The following is a 22,354-nucleotide window of genomic DNA, read 5'->3' on the forward strand; positions in this document are numbered from 1 at the left end:
TGTAAAGATTAATCCCAGTGTCTGTTTCACATATGCCTCACACAGATATTTTTTTCTACTTCTGCTTAACGTTCCTGTGCTTAAGCAGCCAAAGACTGTACGTGCTCCCTTAATTTCAAAGTTGTACTAAGAATTCACATTCAATTGCCAGTCCACAATGATCAAAGTTACTGTAATCCATTTTAAACAAGAACAAAGAATGCAGATTACATATCTGTATGGGTGGTGCGTACACTCTTCAACATCATCCGCTCTAACAAACGCTGCCTTCCCTTTTTTTGCAATTTATTAATTTAATGTGGCAGGGCCCAAAAGGCTTGCACCATGTATCCAGATAGAAAAACAGACTTCATTGCAAAGAGTATAGTAAAATGCATCGTTCTCCTCTATGCAACACGAGTTACAATTACAGTTTTTTGTGCTGAGAGAAGTCTCAGCACCAGAAAAGACTAATGAGGTGTATGTTCAGAAACGACAGTGCGAGGGACAGCTCTGCTGTAGCAGTGGGTACATGAGAGAACTTCAGAAACAGAAGAAAGGGCCTTTTTGTGTGCTATGTTCAGGGAAAGCCAGTTGTGAAGTGGGGCTGTAAAACAGCAGGGGAAAAAGGACAGCAGCTTATCGTCTGTGTGCACACTCATCGTTTTTGTAAGTGATGTAATGTGGGACATCTATGCAAATGCTCCCCTCTGCCAGGAGAAGACCTTAAATATGGCATCATGATGCAGTCACTCTTCTCCGTTTTACACTGTCAAGACTTCTTGTAGTGGTTTAACCCCAGCTGGCAACTAAGCACCACCCAGCCACTCGCTCACCCCCTCCAGTGGGATGGGGGAGAGAATCAGAAGGGTAAAAGTGAGAAAACTCATGGGTTGAGATAAAGACAGTTTGGCAAGTAAAGGAAAAGCTGCACACGAAAGCAAAGCAAAACAAGGAATTAGTTCACTCTTTCCCATCTCCAGGAAAGCAGGGCTCCATCACATGTAACAGTCACTTGGGAAAATAAACAGCATCACTCCGAACGCCCCCCCTTCCTTCTTCTTCCCCCAGCTTTATAGGCTGAGCATGACATCATATGGTCTGGAATAGCCCTTTGGTCAGCTGGGGTCAGCTGTCCTGGCTGTGCCCCCACCCAGCTGCTTGTGCCCCCCCAGCCTCCTCGCTGGTGGGGTGGGGTGAGAAGCAGAAAAGGCCTTGATCTGTGTAAGCCCTGCTCAGCAGTAACAAAAACATCCCTGAATTATCAACACTGTTTTCAGCACAAATCCAAAACATAGCCCCATACTAGCTGCTATGAAGAAAATTAACTCTATCCCAACCAAAACCAGCACACTGATTAAATCAAAGAGAGACCAAGAGGAAGCATGAATATATAGCCTAGTAGGTAGTTCAGTCACCAGAGACATAGGGAGAGTGGGAATATGCTGTTCCCAGTTCTGTTACTGTACTTTATCCAGTTACAACAGAAGTAAAATGCATAAGCACTCAGATGGCTGTAATAAATACAGTGTCTGGCCCATATGGACTCACAAACCATGCACACAAAGTTCTACACCACATGAGATCCTTCATCTGTGGAGGAAGTGTCAGCTTCGTTCTGAATTGTGTGTCCTTTTATAGGGTATAATTTGGCTGCAGGGTAAATCAAGTTACAGCATTCTTGCCTGGAATCAGTGTATAAGTAAGTATCCAACTATAAGTAAGATGTGCGCTTAGTGAGTGCGTATATAAGAATAAACCCTCACGCTATTACTTCTTTGATTTGTTAGGAAAGCAGCCTTCCTCTCATTGCACAAATATTTAGAAAAGACAAGCTTTTGGATGAGTTCTTTTTCCACCTCTAGTCTTTCCCTTTCTCTTGTTCTGTGCTGGCCTGGACAAACCTACCTCTCAAAGCCTGGTTCCCTGTGGTATTCTTATCTTACCATTGCTTATATCTCTCTGTGAAGTAAAAACCACCGTTACTTCTCTCCTAAGGGTGTTCAGCTACTTCCATTTCATGCATCACATACTTTTACATCCAAAATGTAACAAGACTGTTAGCTGCAGCTGATTTGCCGTCATACACCAGTGACACTGAAGGATTTTGCATTAGTTCAACACCTAGCTCAGAACGGTCATCAGACAGTAATGAATTATTATCTGTTTGTAATAATTACACCTGATATGATATGGCAATTACTTATACAGTGTTTTGCTTACTGTTTTGGGGCTGAAGTTGAAAAAACAAGGTAATACAGGTTCTCTATCACTGAAGGCCAAATTTGGAGGGAAATTCAAGTCATAAAGAAACGTTTTCGGAATTCAGGGCTGTGACATTATAGCTTCCAGTGCCAGGGAAGGAGGTAGCGAGCTGCTCCACGAAGTGATGGGCATGCCTGTTAGGATGTAAGGATAGTGGAGCACGTACACTGCGTAGGAACATGGATCAGCAAGACGCTGACGCAGTCTTTCTGTGTGCCTCACAGCTTGTAAGCAGTTTTGAGCTCTCTGTGTAACATTCAAACTTGTGTAGGTAAAATGGAGGCTTACAGAAAATCACCTTTACATTTTGGACTAAGTGAAATGAGGAAGGGCTCAGGCCCTAAGAGAGCTGTGCTTGGGGATGCATGCTGCTGTGTTTGCAAATTTTATACAGTATGTTTACTACTTTAAAGGGGACATGCCCACATACACACTGAAATATTACTTATGGTCCGCTGTGTTTGCAAGTCTCCTAAAATGGCCCAGACCAATTTATCTCAACATCTAAATTTACTGAACTCAAACATCTGTTGTTCTATGTAGCTATGGCCACCCATCACTGATACAAAAGCCACCTGCACAAGAATGACTCACCTGCACAACAGTCAGTCCAGTCAGGGCTCCAAATGCCAAAAATAAGACTCTTACATGGAAGGCTTCACTACTCATGGTATTAGTAACATATCTGACAGATGCTGTAACAGCTTTTTCTGTAAAATTTGTACCTTAAAAGGAGAGTGAATGTAGAAAGAGTTTACTAAGACAAAAATAAAATGGGAAGAAAAGGAGTTTAGAGAAGTATGTTTCTGAAATCTGTGTCATGGTCACAACTACAGCCATTGGTCTATGCAGACTCTTTCCGTTCTTTCTACCAGACATATATGCCCTGTCTCTTCTGCTACTGCATCTCCTGAATTTGTGCTGTGTTTTCTGACCTTCTATACTGAAAACAGCTGAGATAAATCCAAGTAAGTGCAAAGCACTGCGCCAGCTTTAGTACTCTATTACTCACCTCCCAGGAACGTTTGCAAATAGGCTCAGTACAGGTACAGACACGATTGTCAAACACAGACACTTAAAAAACTTGGCATAGTTGAGCATAGGCCATTGATTTATCAGTTCAGTTTCACCCAAACCATATTTTAAACTCACCAAATGCTTAACACTATGTCCTGCCTAGACTGTGTTTTGGGAGCTCAGTCCTGCAAGGCTCTGTCTTGATTTGAGATAGAAAAGCAATTAAGTACTCCTCCTTCTTAGAGTTATCTAAATATTTCCTAGATCAGACCCAACTTCACAGGATAGATCTCCAAATTTGGGTAAGAGATAGGCAGTCAGATGCTGTAGCTCCTGTGCTGCCAGTTAACATTTATTGCGCACAAGTCAAATCATAAGCAGCAATATGCAGAGATTTTAAAAAACAGAAAATTTCCCTAGAAAAACAGTTTCTAGGACACAAAGTACTTTAGTATAGTTCAACCCAGATACTGTGAAGCATGTCATATCTAACACATAATTAGTGGCACACCATTCACTAAAATTTGCCATTAAATGCTCATCTTTTGCTTCCATAGCTCTACTAGAAATTCAGCTTTGGCGAAATAGTAAGTTGAATACATAGCCAATTTTTTTCTGGGTGCATGTTTGATGAAACAGGTAATGCACATAGAAACCAGCGCTACATTCATACAATATTTCACATAGAAACATTATTAAAAAATAAAAAAATCAGAATCAGATGACATTTAATAGGTGTTTGGGTAGAAATACTTAGGAACACTCAAATATTTGGATCACTGTCATACCCCAGACTCATGACATTAAATTTGAGCCATCTCATTTGCCTTTTAACAAGCTCATTAGAATGCCTTGCTTGCCTGCAATACACACTGCTTTTAAGCTATAGATGCACTTTTCTATCCTGACAGAGATGTAGGGTAACTGTGGAAAAGGACCAACATCCTAGTTACTTTACTGCAACTACTGTGAATTATTTATGAAGTTTAGCCTAAAAAATATTTTAAAAGTAATGGTTAATATACGGAAAGGCTGTAATTCTATATAAAGAAATAAGTATAAAAAAGGCACTAAGTAAACATGAGCTAGGATTCATAAAAAAGGGAACAATACAATAAGGACATGCATTGGCTTATGAATCCAGGCCCTCATTCTGCACAGGTTGTGCTACAGCAGATCCTGTTTCAAGTGCAGAATGGCAGAGCCCAGGCTTCTGAGAACTCTTTCATGCTAGCATGAAACTGAAGGTGGAAGCTTCCGGCAAGAAAGTATTTTCTGTATCAAGGATCTTCCTGTAATTTTTAGCTATCTCATTCCCCTTTTTTAAATTAGATTATATTTAATTATGACTCTGTAAAGCAAAAGAGATTTGCTCTGGCCTAATACAGGTCTTTTAGGGAGAGTGGTAATACAACTGTGTAAGAAATATACTTAGAATGACACAGTCCTGATTTTCTGTGATAACTTGAATTCATGATAAAGTAAGATCCCATTTACTCAGACAAGCTCATACTGTATTATGACACAGGCTGGGGACACTAGCACATTAGAAGCATTTTCCCCCACTATGTAAAGCTGTCTGTATAGACTGGTCATAACAAGAGCTGCACAGATCCTCATTCATTGGTAAGTACCGTGCTGAGGGAAGCTTTGTCCGTTCACCCACAGTGCTCACCCTGGCCATGTGGCACACCAGTAAGCAGCGGGGGTTCTGGCCGCAGCAGCCTCAGACAACCCCTCTACCAGCTTACGACACTCAGATTTCTACGCACACCATAGGACAAAGCTGCGTGCTTGAAAAAGTCATGAGTTGGCTGAATTTCAAGCACAGATAAAACCCATTATTGCAGGGATTATTTTATGTGAACGGTGCCCTACAACAACCCTGTTGTGTTAAGGGCTTGTGTAGATTCTTTAGCGTAATTGTGGCCCTCTTTGTCTTCATCCCACAGCAACTCTGCTGCATAAGATCATGCAGGGGAGGAAGCATCATGAAGCTAAGTGCGTGCCTTTTAAAATCTGTTTGACTATCAGGTTTGCCAACAGACAGACATTTTCCTTTCATGCTCAATCACAGCCTTTCACCTGTGCCAGGACATTTTCGTGCCATGCATATGCCTGGCAAGTGAGATCTGGAGGTGGCAGAGGCTGCAGCACAGTAGTGTGAATGTGTGGAGGCTGACACCCCCCCAGGCTCCTAACGCATTGCTGCAACAGCTTGTGGGATGCAGGGTCAGAGGTTGCACAGGGTACTGGGAGTAACTGGGGAAATTCTAAGGATCTGGAACTACAGAGGACCCTAAGAGTTGAGGGATGAAGATTCAGGAGGAGGTATTTTCACAGGAAATAAGATTAACCATGACATCAAATATTAAGGAATTATGGTAACTCCTCCAACACAGAAATGTTCTGAAAGAAGACTTGGTGTTTAAAAAAATATTATAGGACAGATTCGTAGGAGTCCCACAACCTGTGTTATGCAAGCAGTCAACTTACATGAGCACAGTGCTCCTTCTGTCCCTTCTAGATATGGATCTGGGTATTTATGCATACAAAATGGAATAAGTGTGCATTCTCCACTTATGCACAGATTATAACTGTGCATAATCCACTTAACTGCATTTTGTTTCATCAGCTGAGTTGCAGGTTTTTATTATAATGATAAATCGATGAAAAACCTGGGCAGAATTTTAACACTTTCTGTTATTTTTTTGTTTGAATGATTGCACTGCCTGACAAAGAACAACCACCCTGACTTTTACCTTCACTGCAGCCCACCTCAGACCCACAAAGCAGCTTTAGAAAACCGTTTTGATGTACTAGATGTGCCCATAAAGCCAAGAGAGCTCTGAGAACTTCAAGCTGAGAAATCTAAGATGCTTGAGAAGCTCTCTGAAAGCAAAGACCATTTTCCCCCAGCTGATTTACAAGCCATACTGCCATTAGGGATTTTGCCTGAGTAAAGTGTGCCCGTTGTTATATATAGTGCTGTGTCTGCCATGGGCCATCAGTGATGTCTAATGGAGGCCAAAGAGCAATAGATAGGAGAGTGGATTTGCCAACTGCTGCTGACCAGCTATAGCTCCGGATGGCAGGACTTAATTGAGAAACGGGAACGAAAGCAGTCAGGGGAAAGGACTGCAAGAGCAAAGTGCACCTCTGGTTTTCTACCAGGCATTATCTTATGAGCAGTGAGAAGATACCTGAATTTTTATATTTTCTTCCTTAACAGTGCTTTCAGCAGAATAAAACCAACCTTTGTGAGTGAAGGAATGCATATGTATTGCTGAGGTGCACTGAAGGGCATCATCAGTAGGGGAGAAATTTAATTCCACTTCCAAATGCAGCAGTGAAAATGCTCCAAACTCGCAACAGCAAAAGTGCTAATCTTAGAACATTAGCAAAATAATTGGTATATACTTAGGCCCTAGTCTTGCAAAAACTTCTGTGCAAATGAACTCAGCGGGACTGCTTCCACACACCTGCTCTTATGTTTAACAGTCTGCAGGACTGGGCCCTTACTGGATTGTGTGACTTTTTCAAAATGGGCAGGTGAAAACTTCCTAGTTACAATAAATCACCTTATACATTCTTTGCTTTACGTAACTAGACTCTGCATTGAAGTTTCTAGCTAGTGGGTGTTTTTCTCCCATACTAACGAATGCAGAGCTTTAAATATTCTACCATTTGTAGGACCATTCCTCCATCTCCTAAACAATGCACTTGGATTATAATTATCTAAAAAATTTGAAGGGATGGATTGAACCTAAATAGTCCTCAGATCCACCAAAAATTGGCCCTTCTCCCTAATCAGCCTGTTTCCCTTAGTCCAGCTCTCATCCAGATCCCAGATGGGCTCTTATCTTCCTCCCACACTTGTGTTCCTCACTTCTACAAGTGAGTCAGTCCAGCCCACCCCAGCAGGCAGCTGCACTGTCACCCAAAATCAGCTGTGCAGAGTGCTGCCACCAGCTTTTCTGCTTGACTCACAGCTCTGTTTGGGCTCCATCTCTAAAGGCCAAAACCAGCGAGGATGGAGCGTTGCACAGTCAACAAGAGCTCTTCCAGCATGTCTAGTGCTCAAATGATGGCATATCCCTGGGGAGCACAGCTGACAGAGGAAAATCAGAGTGCTCTGAAGACCTTCTAAAACATTGTCCAACTCATTTTAATTTGTTAGCTAATTCCAGTCCTCAGAAAAAGCAGAGAAATTGTAACAGAGATTTTCAGTGTTACAATCTTAAAACCGCTATGGAGATTTTCTCTCCTCCAACATGTGAAGCACCCCTCAAACAGAATTGTCCATGAGTATAGCAGCAATGTGCATCAGCCCAATTAGTAAGTACATCACTGAATATAGAGGTAGTACTTCTGAAGCGTTGATGATTGAAGGGCAAGGCAAAGTTTGTAGGCAAAGGTAGGTGACAAATGAACAAGCTTTCATGCACCCAGTATGCATTCAGCATTACCAGTACCCCATGACTCTTCATAAATCGGGCAAGGAGTGCTAAAACCCTGATTTGCTGTGGGGCACCGGACAACCTGCCGAACCCCTGCTTCATTGTTTTTACGTCAGAAATGATACCACACACAGTAAAGTGCAATGGCGTTTCACTGGGAAAGGTACTCTCCAACTGTAAAATGCTGTTCAGAGATTTTATCCATATAACCTCCCCTACAATAAAAGAAAAAATTAATCATAACAATAATTATCACCACACTTGTGCTTTCTGCATAGTCATTTCCTTCTCTTCTAATCCCAGCAGGCTGCATAAGCAGCAAAGCTGCACGCTTATGAAAAATACATATGGTTATGAGAACTACAAAATCCCATCACTTGTTTGGGTGCTGTCCTCTGGCTTTTGGCAACGTGCTGCTGGAATGAGTGTTCTTCCATTCAGTGCAGGACTTTCAGGAAAGCCACAGGCTGCACGTACAGCAACCTGAGATGTGTTAGACTGCAAAAGTCACGAGTGGCTGTGGATTTCACCATTATTCCCCAGCCGCTCAGGCCAGAAGATGTGCTCAGGGCTGCACTGGCCACAGGAAGGACAGTCCTCCCGTGCCCTGGTAGTGAGCGCATTTACCAACTCTCGCTTGCCCGCGTCGCTTCGGCTATGCGATGGGAGCGCACACCGCAGGTGCAGGAATGGGCAGAGACAAAACGAGCTGGCCAGCGGCGCTGAGCTGCACGGCAGCATCGTGGTGGAGGTCCATCTGCCCACCCAGGCGGGAGGGAGGGAACCGACCCGCCCGGGAGGGCCCGGCGGGCGGGGCGTGCGTGCAGCATGTGCCGGGTGACGGCCCCCCGCAGGGGGCTACGGCTCGCATTGTTTCCCTGCCTCCCCCCGCCCCAGCCCCGCACTGAGCATGTGCGCAGCGCCCCTTCCCCCCCTCCCGCCCGCGGGCCCCCGCGCCGCGCAGAGGAGCGCTGAGCTCCGCGTCGTCTCCGCGGCAGTCGGGCCGCAGCCCCGCTGGCATGGAGTGAGCTGCGGAGCCCCGCGCCGCCCGGCCCGGCCATGGAGCTGAGGAGGTCCATCTCGGCCAGCGCGGAGGCCGAGAGACCGATGAGGCGCTACGGGGCAGTGGAGGAGACGGAGTGGAAGGCGGAGGCGCTGGGGAGAAGTGAGTGCGGGTGACCCAGCGCGGGTGCGGGTCCGGCCGGCCAAGGCGGCCCCGAGCGGTGCGGGGCGGCCGGCTGCGGCGCGGCGGGGCGGTCCTACCGGCCCCGGGTCCGGCGGCCAGCGCACGCCGGGGGCTCCTGTTAGCAGGGCGAAGCCACCTTGGGTTGCTCGGGGAGGAAGGTCTGTGTGACCATTTTGCCCTCTGAGGCTGGTGCTTGCCCAGGGGGCTGAGTCGGAGACAAACAGCTCGTCGCTGTGGAGGGACGGGGGCTGGAGCCGTGCCGGTGCAGCTCCGGGCGCTTCAGTGTTCCCTCGCGAAATGGGTTGCTCGCTCGCTCTGCAAAGTGAAGCCATGAGAGGGTGGCTGAGGGAGGGAGGATGGCTGGGACGTTGGCTCTCCCTCCTTGCTTATGAGGTGGGATTTAATAGATGGCTTTTCATAAATATCGGTAGTCTTTAATGTGCTTCACGTTCGAAAGGCACAGATGACGACCGCGTTATCCCCTCTTGTGGTCTCAGGCAGAGGGTACCGGATACCGGAATACAGCACTTGGTTCGCTTCTTCAGTGGTTGCACTGTATTTATGAGCTCAACAAATGCTCTGTGGTGGAGGAGCTTTCTTGAAATCATAATTTTCCAAAAAGCAGCAATTGACATAACCTTTCCAAAGTGCTGAAGGAAAGAGTAGTTAAAAAGATACGTAGTTGCCAATTCAAGTTATCCATGGGACCTTATCTTCTCTAAGATATCAGTTATTATTCTTTCATTGGCAGAACTACCTTCTTTACAACCTAATAAGCCTGTAAACCCCTTCTAATTTTCCAGGTAACCACTGAGGCAAGAAATCTTGAAAAGACTGTCACAAAAAGCTCTGTACTAATATAAATAAAAATATTTTCTAAGTTTCATCAAGTGTTTGATTAGGCCACAGGAAAAAAAGCTTTGTGTGTATCTGTTGTGACACCTTCACCGTGGCTGATACTGGGGTTGCTGATATTCTCGATTCACCATCCATCTTCTGATGTGCATCATGAAGTCTCACCTGGATGCCGTTTAAGATCCCATGGCTTTGCGGCATCCCGGTAGCAGATTTTAGCCAGCACTTTTGCTGTGTTCAGACTTTTCAGATACTGCCGTGTTCTGGAATCATGCTTCACCTCTGGCTTCGGTTTCTCATGCGTGTGTTATTGTCTGCCATATGCTGATGGCAGGGGTGTAACTCTCCCACTCTGATGCTTCAGTTGCAGGGTTGGTTTTGTTGCAGTGCCTGGCATAGGTTCAGGACTGAGTAACTCCACGCTTTCCAAAATGGAATTGAAGACTGAAATCACTGTTGACTGAGTTGGTTGACTCAGACACATGCAACAGTTTTGCAGGTTCTCTGGCATGATACAGACTTGTGCTTTTCTTGTTCTCTTAAATAGGTCTGGTTTTGTTCCCGAGCTCAGGAGTTAAGTGCAGTGCAGCACTTGTAATAATAATAATAACTGGTAGCTTGAGGTGACAGAAGGGTTATGTCTTGCAAGCTTAGGGCAAAAGATCATCTGTTTGGCAGAGGGCAACGCAGAGGCTGAGTGGCAGACGCGATATGCTCAAAAATATGTGCTCAGCCTTGAGCTTCCACCCAAATCACAGCTTGAGCACGTACCAGAATGGGCTGTTGGCAGGACTAGAACCAAGTGTCCAGGTGTCTGCACCCTGGCTCTGCTGCTGAGCTGCCCGTCTACACACTAGATCGTTTAATAAGAATATTTCTCTGTGTATAATAACTTAGATGTAGAATAGGAAGCAATCTAGAGGCCGTGGTCTGTGCTTTGAAAAGTAGAAAATTATTATATTAAGACTTTGCTATTTGAATAATTGACCTGTTTTGTTTGTTCATAGGCTTCAACTTTCTTAAAATACTGTGGAAAATGCTATTTATGGTAGCTGTTTTAGATGATCCCTGCATATCTTTCCTGTTCTAATACTGACACTGACTGCTGGTCACACTTTTGCATTGATTAAAAATAAATAGATCTTACTATTTACTTTAATGTTCCCTTACAGCATAGGTCCTAAATTGCATGGCACAATGACAGCAGTCTCCAGAAGGTCTGGGAAGAAGTTGAAAAAGCATCATCCCCTTTTTTACTAATGTCAACAATTAGCCTTTGGTATTTGCATATTGTTTTAAATATGAAATGCTAAGTGATAGTAATAACAAAAGCAGAAGCCTATTACTGCATATGCGTTTGCCCTTTTTACTCTGACAATTTGTTGTGTCTTAAATCAGGATCTCTTTGTAGGGAGAACTTGTGTCTAAGTACAACACTGCACGATGGAGTGCTGTTGCCTGGTCAGTGCCTTTTGATGTGAGCGTAGTCGTATCACAAGAGAATGTACATCCCGAGTGTGTCCGTTACAGAAAGAATGTCAGGGAAGTTAGGTAGTTACTATTTAATTTGTTAAATGGAAAGGGAGCTCTGTGCTAAGTTCTTTATCTGTGGTACGGAAAGCATTGCTGGTTATTGACTATAACCAAAGGCAGGTTTCTTCATAGCAATTAAATGTACCATCATGCATATTTCTATTCCACAATGGCCTCTTTAGCCAGATTATCAATGGAGTTAGGCTGGTCCACAGTAGCTGAGGATCTGATGCCCTACAACCTGAGGGTGTAATGATTGTTTAAGGGTGTCTCTTTAACAAGACACTGAAGCCTTTCTCTTCACGTACAGGGGGGAATTTCCAAGGAGTAGAGAACATGAAAAATGACGGTTTACCATGTACAGAGCAACTCATGCATTTTCTAGCACATGCATGTAAAACATAGGCTTATAAATTGTCAGGCTTGTATAATAATAATGTGGTTACAGCCTTCTCAGTAAATGATCTTTACGATATAGTCTTGGGGAGTCTGCTCTGAAGCAGAGCACTCAAGCATTTTGGTCAGTCCTCATTACCAAGTGCACAGCTTCATTTAGAATCATCTGTCTTGCCGTCAGCAGGGACTCATAACGCCCCGATTAAATAACTGCATGCCACACCAGGGAAATAGCCACAAAGAAACAAAGCAGTTTTTCACCATCCTTCTGAACATTGCACTTCTCAGATACATTTCTGCTAATCTTTTCCTTCCTCTTCCAGTTTGTATGAGGTCTGGAACTAAATGCAAAATTCATTGTGAATGCCCCAGCTTCAGTCATTACAGGGAAGTAGAAATGCCAGAAAACTGCAGAGGTTATGTTTTGATGCAATTTAGTGCACCATGAAATTTGCTTTTGTTTTGGTTTGTTTGTTTTTTTTTTAAACAATTTGAAATTGTTTTCATTTGAATGGTAACTGAGCATTGGAAGTAAGCCGCCATGCTCCTATATTGCAGAGGTCCACCTTTTCAACTGTTTTTGACTGTGAAGTGAAGATTAGGGGAAAGGGGCCATATTACAGGCCAGAGGAAGCTGGAGATTCCCAACATGAGACTCAGTAGTAGCATGAAGTCTTAGCTTTACTTGCTCTCCCTCCATGCTGTGAATGTTGTATCACAGATTATGTCCAGGCAATGTGTGAGATGGCAGTGCGCTCCAGAACAGCACCGATGGGTGATTTTATCTAGCTCTGAGATTGCTCTGGTTTGTTCCAACAGCAGAAAGATAGTACTGTTCCCAGGTTCACAGAGATCCTGGGCTGACACATGTGAAAGCTTATTTCACCATATTCAGTTAGTTTATCTTGAAAACCTTTCTAAGCTTGTTAGCCAGAAGGAGACTCTTGTATGTATTTATATGCTTCGCTGCTGAGCGTGGTTCAAACACTGAAAATATGCACTATTTAATATTTTGCATTTGCATTTCTTGGCAGCATGGGAAGGTGGATAGCTTATATCTATCTGGAACATTTTTGGTTCAAGACCAGTTTGTTTTAGAAGTGCTGTTATGCACAGAGATGGTCTTTCAGCTTGCAGAAGCTTGAAAAGCTAAAAAGAAAACGACCATAGATTGCAGTAACATAGATAGTGGTCCTGTAGCCAGGTCTTTTTTTCTCTTTGGTGAACAAAGAATTAAGAAAAGGCATTTATACCCAGCTAATGGGCACTTGCTTTATCTAATCTACTGAGAACTGCTTGTGTCACCTTTAAGGCCTGATTTCATTAACAGAACAGAATGGCTGCATCTTAGAACAGGATCTAGCTCATGATGTTTTAATGTTGCTTAATAACGTTTTAGAATAACTCGAAAAATTTCTGTTGCCATATTAAAATATCAGTCAAATAGCAACAGAGAAACACATTTGTCTTGCACAGCAAAGCCTGCACAGCTAGTGTCCTGTGACATCTATCTGTCACTCCGGTCACCGATGAGTAGTTAGGATGGGTTTGTATTAATCATATGCCTCTACGTATTATTCAAAAAGTAGGTAAATGCCAATTTGTTCTTGAATTGTTGGGTCAGCTTTATAACATTTAGAAATTTAATAGCTCTCTATACATCTAGTACAAACAGACTGGATAGCATGTTGGTTCCTCTGAGACATCAGCGCACTCCTGTGTATTCATGCTGGATTGGTCCCAAGTGACTGCAGAAGAGCAAATTTATTTAGACGCCAGCAAAAGTGGACGCAGCCCTGGTACTTAGTGGGGGGTACAGCTGAATGTCCTCATTCTTCTTCTTCCTGTACTGCTTCATGAGAGTGAAAGGTGACTTGTCTCACAAGACAAGGAAGGAAATGTGATGAGAAAGTTGCAATGGTGCTCAGGGCTGCCAAGTCAGAAACTACAGAGCAATGCTGGGAATTCAGGAGTTCTCAGCATGAGGGAAGACTCATGAGTTGGGACTGACAAGGGTCTGAAGTTTACTCTGCAGCGCGCACAGTTAAATCCGAACCTGCGTCAATTATATCTGTTTCTATCATCTGGTAGTTAAATATTCAAACACACACCTTTGGGCCTTCTTCCATCAACCCCACATAGTGCACAGGCATCCACAAACCCACTTCAGTGCTTTGCATAAAAACTCTCCGTTACTGTAACACCTCTCCAGTCAGTCAGGAATGCAGTATGACCCTGTCTATCGTGCTCTTGTGATACTGGCCCCCAGTCTCATCATGTCTCCACTCTGATTTAAAAAAAAGAAAAAAAGAAAAAAAAAGGAGGAAAAAAAAAAAAAGACGTTTCACAGACACAAACAGAATTTATATAGCCCAAGTACCACTGCTGTTTTTTCACAGTGATGCCCTTGTGTTACTGTAAATTCCCCTAAATTGTTAATTGTATTTATTACAGGCAATAAAACAGATAAACAGATTAGGCTTATTCAGGACATCAGACCAAGATAGGTGGGAAAGAAGGTAACTGAAGGATGTACACAATTACATTTCCTTTTATAGAAGCAACAAGTCTGCTGGCTTTATGAAGGTCTGAAGACAGGCTTCAAATAGAGAATGTAATTAATACTCTTTCCATGTCTCCATTTAAAAAAAAAAAAACAAAACCTGTGTAAAAATTTTGAAAAGAGGCTGACCAAGAAATTCAAATGTGACACTAAAACGCTAATAGTGAATGCCACACCTTTTTAGAAAATATGTGACAAAATACTGTAATCAACAAAGACAACCGATTCAAAAGGTGATGCCAGTTCTAGATGTGTTTTCTTGTTCATAATTATTAATGTTAACATATTTATATTGTAGTTCAAGAGGAAAAGCAGCCTGTGCCTGATCTGTGAAACCAAGACAGAACACCCACACTGAAAATCGGAAAGGATTTCCAGACAGGATTGAGGCTGTTTTCTACAAAACAGTTGTAAAACTCACCTTCTTCAATGGCAGTCAGATGGCTCTAAAATTCTCTTACGCAGCTTAGTGTTTCTACAAGTCGCTGGTGATTTTGGCTAGCAGTATGCACATACAATTCATCTGCATTTTCATTGCTTATCCACTCTTACACGTACTACATCCTGATCCTTCTCCTTCTGCAAAATATTTCTTAAATACAGAACCTACCACTTAGTAATGTTCACTAGGTCATTCCTGCATCACCTGTAACTCATAAAGGAAGGGTGTATCTTGGTTTTGTTTTACTTCACAAAGAGCCAGGAGAGTGGTTTACAGAGTGAGACTAATCCAGTTTATATTACCTACGAACTGTCTCGTTTTTCTAATTCCTTCTCCCATAGCTGGGTGCTCCAGGCCCCTGCTGAGACAGAGGAAGAAGGAAAAGGGAGAACTGGAAATATTGTAGTGCCTCAGAGTGCATTCCTGCTAAAATATTGGTCAACAATGGGAGGAGCTGTGACCCTTAGAGCAGCTTCTTCCAGGTGCTACTTCATGTTGGTCTCCCAAGTCCACAAAACTCTGTAGCACAGATCTCCATAGAAATACACTTTCCTATCTGGTGACAGAAATAAAATCAGTTAAGGGGCTACCCTTGTCCCCTATCATTCCATGAGTTTTGCCCTTCCTTCACTTTTCTGTCTAGCTATGGACTACGTGTGTCCAAGATTTCTCAACAAAAAGTACAGGTAATTTACTCTCTAACTTGTCCTATGGTTCTGAATATAATTGGCTCATGACAATACTTTGTATCCTACAGAGTCCAACCTGTCCTACAAAACACAGGCAAATGAGAAAAACAACCACCAAACCCACCCCCGTCGAATCAAAGCCAAAGGGGCTGAATGTAGCAGGAGCCTGGCTATTAGGGCTAACTTGCAAAAACCATGTTGATTATTATGGATCAGGATCTTACTGCTGCACATCTACTCACATATGTCAGCAAAGACATTTCTCTCAGCTGAGATACTCATAAATCAGAGGGTTCATGACTTCGAAAATCTCTGTACCCAACTGTGTGTACCAGGCAGAGAATGAACACTTAATGTGTAATGCAGTGTTTACATTCAAACCAGTGCCAACCAATAATTGTTGGGAAAGTCATAGATGAGGCTAAAGTGTCGTATTTGGGACAGTTGCTCATGAATTTTCCTATTTCCTTTAAAGATATTTTACAGAAAAAATGCATTAGACCTGGAAAGTAGGACACTTTGAACTACACGCATCATCCCTGCTGCTGGTAGCCTGTGGGATTATGGACTCAGTCTGTGTAATTTTTTTGGCTATGTTTGATAATTGATCCCTTAGTTGCATAGCACGTTTTCATCAGAGTAACCACTTGTGAGAATGTGTGTGTGTCTGTCTCAAGGGTGTGTTATAAAACAGGATTAAAAACTTACCTTCAGGATTGGGCACACACTGCAAAGTACTGTGTATCATGCGTGAAGTTTATAGAGTTTTCTTGTAGTTACTGAGCACAAGAAAGGTTGGAACTCAAGCACTCTGTAATCCTGAATCCCAAAGTGCTTTTCCTCTGTAGCTGAATATGTTCCATTTTCATAGAAGTCTTACTTAGTGAAATAGTCCCAGAGACTCGATAAATAATGCTAATTTATTTCCATGAAACATATTCTGCTGTCTAACTACATAAAAGGCATAGTATAAATGCATTCAAAATTCAAAGATGAAAAATGTATGCTTGGAGGGCAAACTATGAGAAATCAGCAGGAGCACCCTTGGATAATTATGTTAGTTGCCCTTCAGGATCAGCAATGAAACATGAATTATCAACATTTTGTCAGTTCATAAAGGGCACAATATTTGAGAAAATAATTTTAAGAGAATTTGTCATTAAATGAGGATGAATGATTTTCAGCACCACAAGCTGCTCATTGCAAAAGCCTAATGACTGCAAACACTACCAAAATGCAAGAGGTAATTTGTTATTGTAAGAATATCAGCAGTGTTTAAGGATCTTTTTATTGCCCTGAACCTTTCCCCCACTCAAACCTTTATTGATTAGGAATTTAAGAGGTTTTGTACAGACACATTTGGTTGTTTATATACTGATAAAATTGGAACAAAAGATTCTTATTATAAAGTGGTTTAATGGTTTTGTTTTCTTGGAGAAAACAACTCCAAAACCAGAAAAGGAATCAACAGTCAGTTCTACCACTAACGCTCTTTCAGTACATGAGGCCAAAGTAAGTTTTAGAATAATGGTATTGAAGCCAAATGAGCAAGACAGTGACCTGACCTCCCTGGGAAATGACAAAGAAGCCTGGCTGACACTGTCTTAGTTACAAATACAAAACGCAGTCCTGACTTCATTGACATCAGTGGAAATTTCCTCACTGATTTTAATAAAAGTAAAACTGGACTGGGCTCTGTGCCTTTGTCTCCTGGAGCCCTGTTCACCTCGATTCTCTGTAGAAAACTCTGGTGAGGGAATCTGGGGGCCGTGTCAGTGCTATGAGGATTCCCCTGGAGCTGCGTGCCAGGCTGCCCCGTGAGTTTGGTCTCTCTGCCCTCACTTCTCACTGGGCATGTCCTGCAGTCCTGCAGAGCCTTGGCAAGCAGTGACGAGCATTCACTCCCTGGAGAAATGGTTGCACTGGCAGGGGTAATGCCATTTCAATCTTCGTGTCTCCGAGCAGTGAATCATTAGCTAATACACTGGAGCCCCTATGGTGAGCGGCTGTTCCTCAAACTCTCCTGTTTCACAGGAGAAGAGGAAGTCACAGAAATTCAGTTACGCATTTTGCCCCTGCTCTCCATATCCAATCTGTGGTTTCTCTCCTCTCATCTTCTACCGTGGATTCCCATACAACTTCCTCTGGGCACTGTGCCTGGGAGGGGACTGAAGTTACTGCAGTTTGGCAGGCTCTAAGACAGAGACGTTTTCCTTCAGGCTGATACTTGTCTGTAGCACAGACAGAGTATGTGGGATGTGATAGTGGAGGGCAGCCATGGAGTTTTGCAAGCCAGTGAAATCAAGATCCATTTGTCTCTGCCTTAGTAAGGTGTGAAACATCCTGCAATTACAAAATTTCTTTCTTTCTCTCATACAAAGCACAGGTGACAGCCAGCTCTCCGTTTGTCTCAGTGATATAGATTAAGACTCTGCCAAACTGCCTTCGTTTCCTCACCTCTAAGACCTCCAGGGAGGCAGTCAGCTCAGCCTCACATCAGCCCAATGGCAGTTGTGAGGAAGAAAATATTAGCATATTTAAAGAAAACTGAATCAAAATTAAATATGCAAAAGCAATTAACTTGGTGAAAACAGAGGTTGCTAGAGAATGACTCCACATCCACAGATGAAAGGCAAGTGCAAAACAGATTTGTTTGCTAACTGTCATGATTATTTTGTGTGAGTTGAAGGGATGGAGCCCTGTGCTGTTTCACCTGAGCATACACGGAGAAACAACCAGCTGGTTTTGGCTCTACTGGCTCTGGCAATTTCATCTTTAAGGAAAGGCACAGCTTTTGCCTGTGGCTCGGGGAAGCACTCTGTGCTTCATACATTGGAGAACAAGATCCCAGTACGATTCTCTGCTGCCTGGCTTTCCACTGTGCTGTTGGACCGTACACATTGTATGCCCATGGCCTTAGGAATAGCAACATTCATCCCCCTGGGAAATTACTAGTCTTTTCTCCTATAAAATGTGAAACACCTTTTTTCTTGGCTTCTGAGGAGCATCTTCTCAATATTTAAGTACTTGCTGGAGTGGGAATCTGTTACGTGAACCAATTTCTTTGCTGTCTGAAGCAATTCTCCATACCAGTATCACTTTGGCCTTTACTGGATTGGACTCATATGTCTATAATATTTATGCAATGGTTTTAAGGTTGCCTAAAATTATCTACCAACTGCTGGGAAGATGTTTAGAGGACTGTTAGAAAACTGCGTTACTAGAGAATCACATCACAGAGCAGGGAGAGAGAGACAAACAAGCTTTCTGGTATGCAACTGGATAATTTCAAAGGAGAATATTGTAAAGATGTGAAATTTAGAAATGCCAGTGGCCATTTTACTATTATTTCACTTGCAACATATGCTGCTCTTTATCAATTGATGCTCATAGGAGAAACCATAAACCCATATATTCCTAAAGAGGTTTTGCAAGACTTTTTGAGACTGAACATTTTGTTGACTTTTTTTTCTGAAACAAAAAACATTAATGAAGATAGAAAAAGTCTTTTAAAAATACCAAACTAAATAAGCTTTAAAAACCTGAACATTAGCTGTAGCTGGCACTGTTACAGCATTTGAAACTTAAATGCTGAAGCTTTGTGTTAGTATTACAGGATCAGAATATGACTTTAGTGAGGAATAAAATGGAAAGCCACAGGCTGTTTCCTTTGACCACTGAGCAAAATGACAGAAGTAAATGAGCAAGTAATGTGTGTTTCTTAATATTGCTTTTTAATTCTCCATCACATAAGATGAATTGATGAAGCATGAATTGCTTTCCTTGGAGTGTGTGGCTTAAACCCAGTCTTGCTCCAGATGGGAATGTGCATTGATTTTAGTGGGAGCTCCCCGCTAGGGAAGGTACCTACCACAGTAACTAACTGTACCAGTTTCTATTTACAGCCTTCTGATAGCGCTGAATCTCATGCAGGGCTGTGGCAGGGTTGGGCATGAAAACCCCTTCCTGAGTCTTCCTGACTCCTGGCAGTCTTCCTGAGCCAGACTAAAATAGCTTCTTGCAGATAAAGGTCTAACCCAGTGCCACTGAATAAAACTGACAATGAGGGCTTTTGGGTTAGACCTTCAAAGGCAATTTTCACTCATTTTTTGTGTCTCGTTTTGGATCCATTTTCTCACAGGAACAGCTGTCAGATCATATACACTGTGCAAACTTTTCCACCAGGCTGCATACAGCTGCATATTCCTCCCATTCTCTGAAGGACAAACTGCTGTTGAAAGTGCACAAGGTTGTATTTTCAATTTGTAACATGATGGGAAAAAGTGAAAGGAATATGCAAAAAACTAACGGTAACTGCATTGTCAGCATCATGATTTATTTGAATGTAAACCAAGTTTTCATCTCACACAGATTTATTTTGAAAAATAATATTTTATTTTAAGCAGCCAGCCCGTTCCCCTGTCCCTCTGTCCTGCACCCTCCCTACCCTCCTGGTGTGAAGGCATTGAAGAACAGATACCAAGAGCTAGGTACTTTAGGTACTAGCAACTCCTGTCTCTTTTGCACTAGCTTTAAGATAATCAGAGAGATACCAGAAGAGAGAGTCCCTGTTCTCACAAATCAGACCTCTAGAAATAGGTAACTAATGCAGTTTGATTTCTGGATTTTTTTCTATGTCTCTGAGGCACTGGAGGTCACTAGAGAGAGGACAAAGGGACTGGGGCTTGTGGTGTGAGAGGCACTGAGGTACCTGGAGACAGTCATTGACCAGGATGGTCCTTTTTATTTCTGTATTTATAAAGTGAACAAAGTATATAATAGAGATGTAACAGTGCTACTAGGATGATAATTGGGGGAGGAGGGGAATATTAAGGCTTATTTCAAGGCTTGGCTACATTTTATGAAATTATTTCCATATACTACCATGGGGTTCTGATGAAGATGGGTGCCAGATCTCTTGTACTGGCTCCAGCAACATTTTCCACTATGTTCAGTTCTTGTCTTTGATATACAGACATGGTGTGCTACAATGAATGACTGAGCTTAATTCATCTGCTCTCCTTAATTCCTCCTCTCTTTACTGCAGCTTTCTCTGCCTCGTCTCGTAAGTATGTTCACTCAAAGAAAAAAAAACCAACTATGACTCAAACCACAGCACTCCTACTCTAGGGTTTGTATATGCAAAACTGCAGTGATTTGAGGACTGGACAGACCACACCTAATGCATATAAAGCACTCTGAGCTTGTGTAGTCCAAGTTGTGTCTGTTCAGCAGAGGTATAATGCAAGGGTGCTGAAACTTCAGGCTAATTCCCTATCAAAAATAAAGAGCATGTACGAGAGAGCTCTTCCAACAGGAATCTTAGCCATGCAAAGCATTTTTTCAAGCATCTTCCTAGTTTTATTTTGCTGCAGTGATTTCATAATTGCTGATGTGAGTTTTTTCCTCACATTAACATTAAGGCATTTTATTGTGTTTATCTTTTATGTAGAATAGTCTGGATATAAATTACCTTGGTGATAATTTCTTACAGTGAAGAAAATGATAGCACTTAATTTCATTGTTTTAAAATTAGGTGCCTAGTCACAAGAGAGTAAATCTAATGTAACTATTTTCATGCTGGGAAGGTGTTATACCACTGTCTTGCAAGCAAGAAAAAACTGTCTCCTCGTGTGAGTCCTCCACATATATAGGTATTTACACCAAAGAAAACATTGTCCTTGTAGCATGTTTTCATTCACTCTGCACAAGGGAGAAAAGACATTTCTTAGAAGTCAAATTATTTGTGTGTTTATAAGGAAGCCATCCACTGCCCTTCACAGGAGTAAAATATACAAGGAGCAGGAAACAGAACCCCTTCGCATAGAATATCCTTTTAATAATTTACTTAGGCTTCCTTATTCAGGAGTGGTAGAAAGGCAAAATATCCCAGCTAGAAACCATTTTGTATCTACTAGAAGAGATGATCAGAATGCTCATCAGTTTTTAGGTACTATGGAAAGTGCTCTTCCACAAACAGTAGGGAGAGTTTTCTGTATGCTATCCAAGAAGACTGGATAGCAATGACATTTCTGTGGGCAAATCCAGGGCGGTATCAGATGTTGGCTAGGATAGGATGGGTGTTTGCTGGTGAGTCAAATAAAGAAACAGGCAGCATGGGAGATGGTCATTTTGAGATGTGTATCTTTCTAAATGAATCAATATTGCAAATGAGATGAAAATTGTGCAAACAGATGCAAATAAAATAGCATGGACTGTTTACAGCAATACTTGAGTATTAGTTTATACCCCAATCTGCACCAACACAAATTAGGTCAGAGATAATTCAGAAGAAAGGTCGGTAAAAATGAGACTCATCACCAAAGGCTTACTTAACCCAAGAGGTGATTAACTTTGCATAGTGACTTCTGAGGAGATAATTAAAAGGAACTTATCCCTTTTTTTATACAAATAAAAATTCATCATTAAAAATGATAATTTGTAAACAGAACTTAAAATTGGAAACAAAAGGTAAATTAATTACTTAATCCTGTAGAATTTACTTAAATCTCACTTCTGTAAGATCTATTATTAGTCTGCTAGTAGCAACATATATGAATAGTGGTCTGAGACAGGTTATAGTGAGTGTGTTTTGTCTGTTCAGTCTATCTAATAAAACTTCCTGAATAGAGTCAATATTATTTTCTTTGCTGGTTGCAAGAAGTTCTCATATAGCAACAGGGGGGATATAAACACCTAATGAAATAGGAAAATCTCATTTTAAAGCTAAAGAATTGAATAGAAAAGATTACCTGAGGGGGGGAGAGGAAGAAAAAAGGAAGCAATTTAGCTTAATTCATTTTTAAAAACAACAGATTTCATGCTGGTGGCATCCCAATATTTTACTGAATGACAAATCTGTTTCTAGCTCTTTTTGAGCTTATGTTTAATTCATATAGGGAATTTCCACTTAAGAAACACAGGAGTCTGGTCTGTTGGTTTTGTGGTGGCTGATTCCCAGAGATGTGT

At 42.1% G+C, this 22,354-nt stretch overlaps 1 protein-coding gene across 1 annotated transcript in view; it reads left to right on the forward strand.

Moving 5' to 3' along the window:
- The first annotated feature begins 8,633 nt into the window (after positions 1–8,633).
- The window catches only part of BMERB1 (bMERB domain containing 1), a 54,824-nt gene continuing 41,103 nt past the window's right edge, over positions 8,634–22,354 (forward strand). Inside the window, exon 1 of the mRNA XM_087731523.1 lies at positions 8,634–8,886. Within this exon, the coding sequence (XP_087587649.1) occupies positions 8,781–8,886 (106 nt within the window). The 5' untranslated portion in view covers positions 8,634–8,780. The remainder of the gene's footprint in view (positions 8,887–22,354) is intronic.

The sequence above is a fragment of the Nipponia nippon genome, unplaced genomic scaffold (genome assembly GCF_047370975.1).
Source record: "Nipponia nippon isolate SJK-2023a ecotype South Korea unplaced genomic scaffold, ASM4737097v1 scaffold_5, whole genome shotgun sequence".
NCBI lineage: Eukaryota > Metazoa > Chordata > Aves > Pelecaniformes > Threskiornithidae > Nipponia > Nipponia nippon.